The following is a 16,114-nucleotide window of genomic DNA, read 5'->3' as shown; positions in this document are numbered from 1 at the left end:
GACTAAATACTTATTGCAGAAGAAAAGAGTTATTATTTGATAAATGTTACAAGCTCAGTAATATATTAATATTTTAACCAACATTATAATATAAAAACATAAAATGGCAACTATTTATATTATCGTTACAATCATATTAAAATATTCTGTAATTACACATAGAATAATAAAAAATAGTTAATAAAACAAAAACAATTAAATATAATGATTATTTATAAAATGAGGTTATAACATTTTTTTAACTATTGTTTACTGTAAAATTTAAAACTAAAATGCACGTGTTGAATTTCAATACAGATCTGAAATTTGATTAGTTGTTAGAAAATTTATTAATAATTTTAATAAAGGTAGAAAATCTGTCAAAATGAAAAAGTAAAAGTAAAAAAAGTTATATTTAAAATAGCAAAGCATAGTAACACAGTACCTGCAAGGTATAGTACATACAAGAAAGAAGAAAACAGTTAAAATTATTATAGTTCTCAACAGAAATAGCAGTAGTGGTGTATTTGGTTGTTTTTATTACTTTCTCTCTCTCTCTCTTTCCCCCTATATATATTTATCTATCTATCTATTTATCCATCTATCTGTCTATCTACATATATATCTGTCTAACTATTTCTCCTTCTCTCTTAAATCTACATTCATAACAAAGCTAGTGAGCATAGAAGCCTCTTAAATGCAGAACAAGATAGGCAGAGCCTCTTTATATTCTCCATCACTTGGTTTCAATCCTAAATTTTTCATTCACAATATATGTGAAACCTATAATAAAGGCATTAAGCTTACATACAAATGGAAGAACGATTATTTCTGTTAACAAAGTTTATAAACATTATCAAATTATCAACAAAAATAGTTAAGTTAATTGGCTAAGTTTAGTTAATGATGATTAAGATTTTTCTTAATTTTTTTCTATGATATTATTAAATACGAAATAATAACTTTAAACTCAAAAATTATTGTATTTATTGAATTCTCCTCTTCTCTTTTTGATTTTTTATCTTATTAAGATTATTTAAATCAATATAAAGTATAATACGCGAATAAATATAGTGCAAAGTAAACAATATATTGATCTTTATCTATTGAAACATTAGAATTCTGACCTTGTAAAGCAAAATAATATAATGACGTGGTATATAAATATACTTTTCTCTCATTTATAAGAAGAATTACAAACGTTTTTTAACAACTGTAAATCAAATATCTACATTTTATAAATTAAATGTTGATTGTATGTGATAATGATTTTAGCTATTATATATTTATGTTTTTCTAAAATAATCTTATGTTGCACTATTTAAATAGTATAATAATGAATGCAAAATACTTATTAAAGTTTAACATATTATACAGTTTCTAACTGAATTAAACTAGATATCTAGGAAATTTTCTTATAAAGATTTTATTTTATATTATTCAATAATGATATAGAGCCTAGATATTAATAATAATATTACAATATCAGTCTAATAATAATACAAATATTATAATAATTTGATGATGATAATTACCTATTCGAAAATTTATTTCCCTATAAAATAATCCTAAAATAAGCCTCTATAGCACTTTGCTCGATTATATGGGCAAAAGATAATCTTTTGACAAGCCCGTGCACAGGCAGCTCATATAGGTGATTGTCGGTAATATTTACGACTTTATTTACGTGCTGCAGTGCAGCCAATGAATTAGGGTAGCGCAAGGGTGTAAGATCAGAATCAGAGAGCACGAGGGTGAAACGAAATTGAGGAAAGAGGGATGGAAGAAAGATAACTCGATTGAACTGTGGAATAGAGAGTGTGAAGCTGGAAAGACTGAATATTGTCATTCTTAGTCGACAGGGGGTATGTAGAGTTATACAGATGAGGTAAGTGCAGTGAACTGAGAAAAAAGACATATGTCGTAATACGCGAATTGTATGTACATGTCACACCAATGGCAGAAAACTTTGAAACTCCACTTTAGTTATAAATCTTTTTACTGTTCAAACTTTTGACAATTTTTTTAATTAAATCCTCTTTTACTAAATAATGTAGTACAATTATTACTTGCTTTTTATTCAATCTTAATACAGTATCTACTAGAAATATCCTTACCAACTAAATTAAAATTGGATATTGAATCAAATAATTTTTATATATTTCATCATAATATTCTTTTAAAACTAATAATGTTACTTAGATATTAAAAATTTAGAAATTTATATATTAAAACCTGTAATTTATAATTATCTAAAAATATCACTTATTCTAAAACAAAAACATAATGAAAATGTAATTAATTTTCTTTTGTATTATAGTTTTTATACAAAGAAATATTTTGAGAAATCAAAGGATCATATTAATATCTTCTAAAATGAACGATCGTTTTAATTAAAAGTTATTATTTTGATATCATCGTACAAATTCATCTTTTATGAAAAAATAGTCAATCGTATATAGACTTACCCTTGAAAGTATTAAAATACTGACAATATTCAATACAATATTACTACTATCGAAACTAATGATAGTATTATACTTATATAAACCTTTATTGGTTAATACTGAAGATCTTTCAATTGACATTTGCAGGCCATGGAGGAGTAAACCAACTTGGCGGTGTCTTTGTGAACGGGAGGCCATTACCAGACGTGGTAAGACAGAGAATCGTTGAGCTTGCACATAGCGGTGTTCGACCATGCGACATCTCTCGACAACTCAGGGTATCTCATGGCTGTGTATCAAAAATACTATCAAGGTAAATATAATATTACACTATACGGATATTTCTATAATTTCGCGCTACCACTCAGCTTTACTTTACAGTTTAGTCACGCTGCCACATTTGAACCACAATTGATATTCCATTTTGTCTAAAGCTTACTTGCGGTATTACATTTTTCTGAAGTTTTAAAATATTTTTCTATGAATTAACTTCATTATAAATTTTACTTTATACGTTTTTTTTAGTTGTTTATTTTATTTTGTAATATATATTTTATTCCATACTATTTTAGTAAATATTTATTCATAATTCTTACCTATTTAACGAGTTTTTTGTAGCGAACAAAAAAAACTTATGAACAAACAAAAAAAAGTTTTTGCAAATATGTTTCGATCTCACTAATTAAGTAGAGATAATATACATTTTTAATATACACTTGTTCAATCTTAATTATGATTTAGTTTCAAGTAATTTAATTTTAATTTTAATCCATTCAACCAATGATTTAATTCCCTTTATTCTTTTATCATAATAATATTATGAATGCAATAGTAGATCATCAATATTATTATAATAAATTTAATATTTCTATTTGAAAATGAAGAGATGATTTATTTTAATATTAATTTTTTATACTTAAGAAAAATCTCTACAATAATAAAAAATATAGCTCACTGAATAATTATTATGTGCCTAAACAAAATGAATAAATTCACAAAATTATCGAACTGTATAGGTCGAGAAATGAACGGTATCACTAAACATACGAACGCTTCGTTGCAATGGACAATGGTTTCGTCTCTTAAATTATACTTTCCCTAACCTTGCTTAGCAAATGACTCATCGCTGCCTATAATATTATTTTTACGACCTATAAAAAAATTTCTTGCTATGCAATTCTCATTTTACAAATAATGATTGTTTAAAAAAAATGTTTCAATTATATAATCGACTATCTACTTCTTTTTTTTTTTTAAATCATCAAAGTTAAATAATTTTTAATATTTAATAATATATGTATTTATAAATAGAATATACTACCATTCTCTTTCAATTACTTTTAAGTCCCTTTTCTCAGTTTATTTCATTATTGCCGCTACACATCAGAAATATGTGCAATAAAATAATATATTCAGTAAACTGAATTAATAAATATATATTTATGTAGTGGAAAGTATTATATAAATGTATTAAAAATAGTTAACTAGTCAAAAGAGAAAATAAAAACTAGGAAAATAAAGAAATAAGAAAAAGCACGAAGGGTGAGGGTGGATAGACCGGAAGGAAGGTCCTGGGTGGTAGAGCTAGTGGTATACGATTTCTATGCTTTTTGCTCCATACCCCATGTTGGTCGTTCAAGAACTTTAGAGCATTTCATATATGACTTTTTAACTAGAGCTGTGTTGATGGGTTCAATTATTCATTCTTTGTAATCCATTCAGCTCGTCACAACGACATTAAAGCACAGTTCGTTCGCAAAATACTTATTGCCTGATTATGTACTGCGATGGACGATATATTGTAGTTAATATCGCATTGTTAATAAAATAAGGAGCGTTCGAAATTAAATAATATATTTCGAAATTACGTGGATATTGGATAACATGAAAAAATATAGCTATAAATCTGTAAAGTACAGCTTAAATGATGTAATAAGTAAGTGGAAAATCACTTTTGAGAAAGGTAAGGAATCATTTAGAGAACTGCTTTCGAGCAACAGTTGAAGGAAAAAGGAATTGCGCAACACTTGGATAAAATCACATCATATTATGTGCAATGAGGACATTAAACGTAGGTAAAGGAAAGCTCGATTTCAAGTGTTGTTGGCACATGTGTTACATGTCCTCGCGTCGTTACTTTACGAACCGTTTTGCATGTGCTACTACATTTTTCGGGATGTGCCTTGGACTTCGTTTGCGTGCCGTTAATTCGCACTTTATGCAGTCACGCGTCGTTTATATAAGTGAGTCAAAGCGGTAAGATTTGAAACTTTTTCCAGGAATATTCGCCACCAAAATAACTGTCGCACCCTTTCCAATCTATAAAATTAGCTGCAAGATTATAATATTTATGAACCAACAAGATGTGTGGAAAATCTTTGTGACTATACTTTCACATTTTTTAGTTCTGACTCCTTACTTGAATCAGACTTACTGCTTCTCCTTTATTGCTTCGCCCTTATTCTTTCTTGCTCTTCTTTGCTTTTCTCTCTTCTCGTTTCTCTCTACTCATTTTTCGCTTCTCACTTCTCAGTTGTCAGTACTTACTTCTCACTTCTCATATCTCATTTTGTATTTTTCACTTCATACGCCTTACTACTTATTTTTACTATATCTTTTAAAAGATTGGACTATGTCCTATAAAAATATGAATTTTAAGATATTGTAATATTTTGATTTATATATATATATATATATAATTTTTTTAATGTGTATTACAAATATATTAAATGACAATAGATAACATTAAACATCTTTTATAAAATTTAAAAATATCATACACCACTGAATTACTTATAATTTATATTTTGTTAATTAGATTCAATAACAAAATTTTTGAGTACATTATTATGTTATATTACATGTAATATTTTTGTTTATTATGGCTTCTATAATCCATATATGCATTTAAGTAATTTTTAGATTCAATTACAATCCTTCAATACCCACCGTGTACTTTCATATATAGAATAACTTTCCAATATTCTTAAAGCTATGTAGAAATCCATAATCATTCGCTATAAAACTATAATTTATTACTTATAAGTTATTTGTGAAAAATTGTGATTATTGTTAATAAAATTGTAATAAATTTATGATATTTAAATATATATTGAAGAATTTTTTAAGATTACATTTGCTATTAGAAAATTCGATATTATAATAATAATTAAATTATATAAATACAAAAATACAAAAATCTATTAAGTTACTTATTTACGTTATCCATACTAAGAAATTAAAATGTAATAAAAAGATGAAAGAAAGAAAAGGGTGAAGAGAAAAGGAATAAAAAACTAAATAATCTTAAGTACATGAGTATGACAAGCAATGACAATTATTGAAGTTGTTTAAATCGGCATTAAAGCATTAGTCCATGAAAAAGTGTCTCAAGATTTGAAAAATCGTACGTTGTAATGGTCATTTCACGCTGAAAAGAGCGAGGTGGACCAGATCGGTAGGAAATGACAACGAGTACGCATTCACTTGCAACATGTGCGCTACGAATGGGGTTTTATGCAAGATATAATCGTTAAATTTTCGAAGGGTCTGTTTCTCACATAATTTATTTTCTTCCAAGCGTTTTCTCGCAAGGTCAACTAAATAATTACAGTTTAATCCTCACTATAATTATATTAAATATAAAAGTAATGCTAAAAAACTTTTGCTATAGTTTTAAACTTCTCTTATAATGAATTTCAAAATATTTGATGACATGTGAATATATAAATACTCTATTTATATATTACTATATATATATATAATAAAAATTTTACAAGTAACAATAATTTTAAGTATTTAAAATATTAACAATGTTTTGCCGAATTTTGCAATTTTCCAAATTTCAAATTTCAAATTACAAAAATTCATAGAATTTTTTAATTACATTTCATTAAAATATATATATAATGGATAACAAAGATGAAGTTTATAATAATAATAATAATTCAAATAAAAAAACACGATTTTATTTAAATTAAGTATATATGTGTATTTAAATAGTTTTTGCTTTTTTATATAAATGAATTAAATCTATGTTTAATATTATATCATATTAAACTTTAATACTTAAAATTATTACTTAAATTAATAACTCTTTAATAAATATTTTTAGTGTACAAATATTTGTATATTAAAAAGCTGATATTAAAAAAAATTTGTTATAAATTCCTATAAATTTTACTTAAATGACAATCAAATTAAAGATATAAATAGAATAATTATGATTACTAAACAATGTAATCAACTAGTTCAATGATAAGTTTGATTGATATTTATAAAGAAGATTAAATATAACGAAAGCAACTGTACATAACTGTTTATAAATATTGTATTGAGATTTTGATACTCCCAAACTAATATACAAACGTACGTGGCTTGGTATATATATATATCATAGATAAATAAGCTGATATTATAATTTTTATGTTATTGATCGAATACTTGATCGATAGTTGATTAAGCATAAAGGACTCCTTCGAATGCCTTTTCTACGCGAATTGCTGATATCACCGCTTTAGAAAAAAGTGACCCTTCTAAATAGAGTGAAATGACTTCTACGAATCTTAAAATTGTTATTATTGCATTTTCAAAAAATTTAAATACGTTTCGTCTTTGAAGCAGCTCTAGTCGCTCTTGTCCTATTTTTAAAATAAACATAAAATATCAAAAAATTATAAGAACCATTTCAAGCTTCTACATTCGACGTTTACAATATTTATTTAATTTGTTACTTTGAATATATTAGTTATATAATTTAATATATATTTTATAATTGTTTTTTTCATGATGAATAATATTTCTAAATATACTTGTAGATACCAGCAAATTTCTTACATAGGTTACATACATTTTTACGTAGATTTGTTACAAATTTCTTATTAAGTAAAGCAATAAATACAACTTTAATTTAATTTACAGGTATTATGAGACTGGTAGTTTCAAGGCCGGTGTCATAGGTGGTTCAAAACCTAAAGTAGCTACACCACCGGTAGTTGATGCAATTGCTAACTACAAAAGAGATAATCCTACAATGTTTGCTTGGGAAATACGTGATAGATTACTTGCTGAAGGGATCTGTTCGCAAGATAATGTGCCATCCGTCTCTTCTATCAATCGGTGAGCTTGTAAATTACTTAATTATTTAAAAATGTATATAATTATATCATAACTGACATTTTGATTATAAGCTCATCTAATCTCAAAAAATTAGAATTAGTACTTATACAACAAGAGTATTGTAAAATAATTAGGAATTTGAAAGTTAATGTGGTAATCTAATGATATAATTTTTGAATAAAATTTTATCATTATCAATAATTTTCTATTTTACTTCTAGAAATAAATCGTAGAAAATTTATTTTTATTATAAACTAATGTAAGTACATGAAACTAGAGAAAAAAAATTATTAGAAATTTAATAATAAGTGGAACCGAATGAACAACTTAATATTTACTAAAATAAAAATAATATATTTCAGTAGCTATAGTAAATTTCACACTACTAATTATTCACTTGCTAGTATATCAATAAGTATAAAAACAATTCTTCTACGTATTTTTGTTTTTTGTTTTAAATAATAACTAGAATTCTAAGAAAAAATATTTTTAAAAGATTTTCATGTTTATTTATTTATATATTTATATGTCCTTTCGTACGAATTTGTCGTTTTAAAGACATCATTTGTGATGGAAACCCTGAATATTATTTATCTAAATAAAAATATTTTACTAATATAGGTAAAAAATCAATATGGGGATTACATAGAGACATAATTTATTAATGCATTCAACTTTAAAAAGTTTATATTCCTAATAGTTTTTAATAACCCTTAGTAGAGTGGCCATAAGTATCTCACGCATTAATCTCAGCCGCTGTTAACGTATTTGCGTAAGTTTACATTAGTACAGAACCCCTGGGCCACAACCCACAGCGATCGAGTTAGTGAATTTTACTCGTGCATGGGAAATTCAATCCCTATTAAGAACAATCCAGTTATCTCATCGCGTTAGGCAAGAGAAGAATAACGGGCAAATTCATAGAAGAGACTGTAGTCTCTGACGGAAGATACGTCATAGATATAGAGAGAGATAAGGAATATAGATAAAACCCTAAGTAGCGGCTGATTAAATCTGATGACATATGTGTATGCACTATATAATTCAGTAAAGTCTCCCTCCGACTTCGTGGGCGTGCAACATCCGAATGAAGTTGAAAGAAAAGAACGAACTGATGCACTACGCACTACGTTGTAATGCAAAGTCTCCAGGGATTTATCTATCTGGCTCTTAACGAAAAATATACACACGTATGCGTGTACGTACAATCCCCTTCGATGCTAGACATAAAAACACTTAAATTAATCGAGGCTATTCCCAAAGGAACTTGCTAAAGGTCAATGGGATAGAGGGTCGGCCACTAAAACTGCCCCTAGAAGTGCCTATAGTACTATGTCAAGTGCATCGTCTAATCGCTGAACGATGGCTCATTGCTTGGATACAGATTATTTCCCTAAATCTTTTCTATAATTTTTATTTCAATCAGCCACAGAAAGAATAATCTATACACTTTTAATCATTGTCAAACAGGGGAAGAAATGAGCACAATATGTTTTGAAATCTAACATTTTGTAAAATATTTGAGGATGTAAAATAAATGAAGTACTAATTTTTTTTCTAATTTTTTTTCTCAATAACTTTATTCACACAGTATACACTAATTTTATATTTGCCTATAAAATTTGTTAATTAAATAATTTATTCTAATATACTTTTAATATTTATAATATATATTTCATTTTGCCAATTTGTTTTTCCAAAATTATATAAGAAACAGTACACAATTTTTTTTACTAATATTAATTTTCATACTAATAATCTTATGATCATTTAATGACTCGAATTATTAATTTTATATTTAATAATTAAAATTAATACCTTAAAAGAAAAAAATATTTAGAATATTTATAACTAAATATAATTCAAACAAACTATGAAAGATGTAAAATTTTTATGAAATATTAAGAATCGGTTACATCAATATTTCATTACAAAAATATTTAAATATAAAATACTGTCCAAAAGTTGTAATTCGTAAAATGTAATATAAGCTATTAGAGATTTACATAAATAACATACAAATAAAAATATTTTTATTAGTAATTTTTTATATATGAATAGTGCAGATTCTTTAGAAATAAATAAAATAATGTGAATAAAAAATTAATAAAAAGATTTAGAGAAAATACGAAAGCGACTGGTACTGCTTGCTTATTAGCTATTTATTATAGTTAATTTACTATACGAGTGAAAATACAATATAAATAGAAAATCACAATGAAGATTGCCTTGGTATTATGACATGCTGTGTATGAAACAACAAAAAAGTGAAGGAATGAGAGTGGGAAGAGTAGTACACTGAAGTCACTGCCTTATTTGTCATGTAACTCCACTTGCATCGCTAACTGTATTTTCCTCCTTCGACAATTCTTTGCTGTTTTTATTCAGATCATAGATAACTAGCCAATAAATTACTAGTTCTGATAATATTTCAGATACCAATGCAGATATTGATCTGAATCTGAAATTGAATAAAGTAGATCATGTGGAAAAACTTACAAGAATATTTGCCCACCTCGCTGTATCTGTATACAAGACTACTGGCAATTGCGAGACTTCAACTTTCATTGGTACTATAGGAAGGAGCAATTTTCAGCAAAATATCTTTCCAAGTAAAACCTCTTTGTTTTATTCACGCAAAGAGGAAAAAAAAGTACTTCTCCAATAGAAATCTTTCATTTCAATACGATTTATGTGCTACTTAAAGGACAAACCATTAACTATTATTTCTAATATTTTTTTATCATTTTTTTCCAATATATTATTAGTAAATTTATTTTACAAATTTAATGAAATAAATTTACCATGTAATATTAAATTAATTGAGAAATGTCCGTATACAATAAGCTTATAGTATACGGAAACATTTTTAATCAATGGTAATACATTCTCTCAATAAAGACTTATTTAGTGTGATTAGTAACGGATGTATAATATAATTGTAAAAATTAAATTGAGTTTAATACATAATCATTTAATGTTTATTTACTTTCATATTATAATATTATCTGTCGAAATTTCTTTTTCTTTTTCTTCTTTATTTGTTCTTATTATTCTAATTGTAGAATAAAACAATTCGTCAAATATATATTCAAGAAATATTCTAATTACTATTATTGTATTATACTAGAACTTTTACAAAATATTAGAATATGATTGATATTATATATATATTTATTTTTATTTAACAATAATTTAACAATAACAATTTTAGAATATCAAAAATAATAGAATAAAAATGAATTTAGTAAATATTAATTTTAATTAATTAAAAAGAAATATTTATTTTTTATTCCTTATATAGATATTATATTTTAGAATTTAATTTAATTAAATTGAATTTTTACATAATTTATAATATTAAAGAACTCCTACTTTGTTCAACTTTAATTACAAAATCCTTAATCATTATTGTATTGCCTTTATTTTAAATAAATGTTATAAAATGTTAATATACGAAATAATTAAAAATTTTAAAAATAAAAATATTTTATAAAAATCTAAAATAATCTTCAAAAATATTAACTTATTGAAATAGATTTGTACATTAATTCAAATTAAAAAATATGCATATTTTTAAAAAATATTTACTTTTACTATAGTTTTATCGAAATTTTATTAATGAAGTAAGTAAATATGGATAATATTAATTATATTATACGTTTATGTACGTAATTATGTATTAGGTATAATTATTGTTGCTGTTCAAGATTTGGTTATTTGGATTATATCTTTAAGTTTAAGCAATAAACGATGTATAAATAACCAAAGATTAATAATAGTACTAAATTTAAATCTTAAAGTAGATAGGTATAAATTTATAATAAAACAGGAACAAATGTATTCTTGCTAAATTGAACAAAGTTGTACACATTTTAAAGGATAATAAGTGCTATAACAATAAATGTTACATAAAAACAGTATAAAATATCGAAAATTAAGCTTATTAATCACTATAATTATTTATTTCATCGCATCGTATTTGAAGTTTAATAAAAATAAATTTTAAGCCTCTACTATCCGTATATACCAAATACATCGGGCTCATAAAAGAAATTAAATAATAATTCAACTACTAATCATTTGAATTCCATAAATTCTTTTTTTAATCGCATAACTGCTTTGTATTATAATAATTTCAGAAAAACCTGAAAGTGATTTATGATTACTTATTTATAGATCCTACAAATAAAATAAACAAATTAAGGAAAAAATTATCTGTTATTTTTTATTATAAACATAATAAATATTTTTTAAAAACACTTTCATTTAACCATCTCATGACGGTAATTATAAATGTACCAAACTTTTTCTTTTTTGTGGGTTGAATTTCCGCCGGAAAAATAAGGTTGATATATTTAAAAATTTACGATCTACTAGGCTATAACGATTACTAGTATCTACGTAAAAAGTCTCCTATAGATACAGAATAGAATAAAAGAATGAAATAATAAAGTGTTCAAAGCGCTTATGAAAAATATCTATTATATGTAGGGTAAAAAAGTCAAATACTAGTGAGGAAACTCTCTACATAAAATTTTTTATTTTATTATTATTACTTATTATGTCTTTCTTATAATCCAAATTTTTTGCAAAAAAAAACCCAAATTGCATCATTTTTATACAATTTTCTAATATTTTCATATTACTGTCGATTAAAAATACGCTTGGTTTTAAGTTACAATTGTATGTGAATTGCATGAAAAATATTATTTACGTTTCTTTATAGTGCATTAATGGTATTTATGATAATATAGTGAAGCATGTCCCGATATACTAAATTATTTATATACTTATCACATGAAACCGTAGCGATTATATTTTTATCATCTCTGTAACAAAAATTTACTATTTAACTTTTTTTTTTAAATAAAGTGTAAATTTGACCGAAATAAAATGAAAAAAATCTAGCAAGCAAACAAGTAGGAAAAGAGTTACATCAATAATCATTAATAAAATTGAAAAATGTAATTATATTAAGAGAAGTTTATGAAATTAATAAAAAAAAAATAACCTCAAATTTAATGTAAGTGATGTATAATATTTAGAATTTCTGATTTAATGCTTTATAGCGATTTTTCAAATATAAAATATATATATTTGTAGGATTCGTACAATAAAATCTAGCCTTTGTTTAGTAAATATTCAGGTAAATAAAATAACATATCTGTCTCCTTCTTGTTCTTTATTTCTTCTTTGCTCATCATTTATAAGGATTTTATAATTTTTCATATTATCATTGAATATGTACATATATATATCAGCACAAAGAAAGAGAAGAGAACCGAAAGAAAATTTTATGTCTTGTGGAAAAACGGTTGGTAGGCAGTCCGTCGGATCACCTGATATTATCATCACAGTCAACAGCCGTCATTCTTGATAATTAACCTTCGGCTACTAGTAGGCCGCTGCTTGTACGACGAATTAAAAGTTCAAATGAGTCGAGCATGATGGCCGGCAGGAAAAGATGGCGTCGTCGTTGTCGGCAAGAAATCGTCGCCCCCCCCTTTCCGCGATGCTGGAGGAAGAGAGGGGACGACCTGGGATTTCGGGAGGAAATATTGATAGGCTCGGCTTTGGCTGCGGAGTCACGCTCGAGTAGGCGGCGCTCTAGCCAACAACTCGCTATCTTACGCGCGCGCCTGTAGACTCGGCCCCTCTTGTTCCTTCTTTCCTCCCTTCCTCTCTCACTTCCTCATTCTATCAACCTATCTCCACTCTCTCTCTCCCCCCCCCTCCATCTCTGTCGCTCATTCTCTCTCTCTCTCGCTCTCTTGTTCTCTCTCTGTCTCTCTCTGTCTCTTTCTATCGCAAGCGCACACGTCACGGCAACGGGCCAGATCGATAAGAAGCAGGTTTCGCCACTGAGGGGCTTAAACTTCGTCCAGCTTCCTTCCTTTAGTTGACTTTATTACTATTACACTCTTAACTAGAACTCCTAAAAAAATCAAATCCCTTTCAAATCAATACAAAAATATCTACAATTTTTTATATGCAGACGCTCAAAGCACTCTAAATACTCGAATTACATGTACAACCACAACCGAATTGTGCACAATTTGTACTTTCTAATGCTGTTTTCTTATTGTAGAGGTCTATTTTTTTTAGACCTTCTAACTTACTGAAAGTCATACTTTACACGTCACATTACGCAAATACATTTGTTCAGTTATATGTAAGATAATCTGATAAAAAAGAATAAAAAAATTTTTTTTAATTTCGAATTAAATATGTATTTTCAATTCTTCTAAAATTATAATTTTTCCATAGGTTCAATTTATCACCATTATTTATTTATTAATATTTATTTATTACATCAGCATGGATTTATTCATAAATAAAATACTTAACCGAATATTTTAATCACAATCTGAAATAGATTTTCAAAAATTACATTTCATTTAATATAAGGTTATAACAAAAATTTTGCACAAAAAACCAATATTTTGTATAGAAATAAATAAATCATGAAAATAAATTATACGAAGTTACTCTTTAATTAATTCTAATTTTAAATAAAATCAATAATGTTTAAAATAAATAATAAAAATAACAAGATATGATTCAAGTTACTAATAATTCATACAAGTATCGCAATGAAAAATTATATGGACTGGTTACTATGCATATTACAAATTATTCAAGATAATGAGCACAACAAATTATAATGCATCAACGCGTAACGACACATTAACTTTAATTTGTCATAATAAGCCTTGATCGTGCAAGGCGATTGCGTTCGACAGTTGGCAGAAAATCTGTCGCTAGGAATTTCGCTCACGGGAATCGTATCAATCTGTCATCACGAGTTCGTTTTTCTTCAATGCGTATATCAGACGGGTCAATCTTTAGGAGGGTAGCGGCGCGCTCTGCACGCCTCGAGTCTCCATTACTTCCATATCATTTCGCACCCCAAGAAAAGTCGAGAGAAACTAAGCCATATGGCCTCAGCCATTGCTACTTTCATGCCGTTCTCCGTTGTTGTTGATGCTGTTGCCACACTTATGGTCTGTCTTACTCTTTCTCTTTTCATGAGTTCTATCTCCCTCTTCATCTTTTGCTTATTAAATTATATGACCATAAATAAAATTTGCTCACCGACCACGCTTATCTACGCATTGTGAACACTCAAATATCTGCATATTGGCCGTTTTTTCACACTCACGCATTCACGCGTTCATACTGCATAATCATTTGACGCTTTCCTCTCCCTACTAACCATCTACAAGTATAACGTATGTTACTTTAGCCATACGGAAACAAATATAATGATAAAATGTATGTAGTATTTCTTATTGACAAATAAAACCAAATTCGAAAAACTAAATTTAAGAACCTTCAATTTTTACATTAACAACATTAAGAATAAATTTTAACACTTTTTATCATCAATGTTCCTACACCATCTTAAAAAAAATTAAATATTTGTAGTTATCTCTCTTGCCAAATATTATAAAATACTTTCAAAAATCTTTTTCTGTCTACATATTTAAGTCATATTTTATATTCGCTTATAATATTTATTCTTATTTCCTTAAAATAATATATAATAAATATTTATTATATAATATATAAATATTAATATTACTATACCTACTTTGTGCTAAAATATTCATTACTTTTTAAAAGTAACGTATAATAATAACATAACTTTAAAAAATGTAAATAAAGTAGGAAATTAATTTTTCGAATTTAAAAATTTTAATGTACTCTAAGTCAACAAAGATCTAAACAATGAATTAAATAATGGAATATTTTTAAATCAATTTCAACGAACCTAGTAATATAAATATTTATTATATATGATGATACATTAAAAATATAAAAATATAAATTCAAACAAATATTACATTTATATATGAACTCGAGACAAATTAAGTTTAATGCTCAATTGAAAGTTTGTAAATAAAAAGTAATACAATGATTATAGACAGTAAGATGTTTGGGAGAGAAAAGGTATTTGTATGTATTCCTCAACAGAAACTCTCAACATTAGTCAGTAAAAAAAGACATTATTTATGGGCATGCTTTTACGTAAGGTGAACTTGTCTCTAGGGGCTACTTAAACGGGTCGCACTCGTATAAATTCGCGCGGTCGTAAGTTCACGCAACAAAGCGAAAACGGCGCTTTTCTCCGTAATAATGGCGCTTGACAGTCTCCCCGAGGCATAAATTAATAAGAGAAGAATTTCGCATGCCCATATTGAAGTTTTAAGCGGTTGCCATCGCGTCTCAGGAGGCCATATGCGCCCAATGAGTTGCCTCCTGTCTGTGAAGAAAGTCCTGCTCGATGTCGCCATATTTGCAGAATATATGTTACTATGTTTTTACACTCTGACTTTGACGAGGTGCAAGTGAGCGAGTCTCCAAAGAGTTGGAGGATTCGCGAGGGTGAATTTGTGCTGCTTTGCCCTGGCGGAGAATATCCATAACCATCCTTTGTCTAGATAATACAATTATTACTACGTTTCATCATACCCTCCACTCAGAATTAGCCTCTAATGAAGTTACAATTATGATCCTCTCTCTTACTATCGTTGCTGCATTGGCCTCCCTCCTCCGTCCTCCCT

At 26.9% G+C, this 16,114-nt stretch overlaps 1 protein-coding gene across 1 annotated transcript in view; it reads left to right on the top strand.

Annotated features, from left to right (window-relative positions):
• sv (paired box protein shaven) overlaps nucleotides 1–16,114 on the top strand; it is a 105,461-nt gene that overhangs the window by 70,708 nt on the left and 18,639 nt on the right. The window contains exons 4-5 of the mRNA XM_011497961.1: nucleotides 2,574–2,739; nucleotides 7,347–7,544. Coding sequence (XP_011496263.1) covers nucleotides 2,574–2,739; nucleotides 7,347–7,544 — 364 coding nt within the window. The remainder of the gene's footprint in view (nucleotides 1–2,573; nucleotides 2,740–7,346; nucleotides 7,545–16,114) is intronic.

The sequence above is a fragment of the Ceratosolen solmsi genome, unplaced genomic scaffold (genome assembly GCF_000503995.2).
Source record: "Ceratosolen solmsi marchali unplaced genomic scaffold, CerSol_1.0 scaffold14, whole genome shotgun sequence".
NCBI lineage: Eukaryota > Metazoa > Arthropoda > Insecta > Hymenoptera > Agaonidae > Ceratosolen > Ceratosolen solmsi.
The sequence above is the reverse complement of the archived record's forward strand: the minus strand, read 5'-3'. Positions and strand labels throughout refer to the sequence as shown.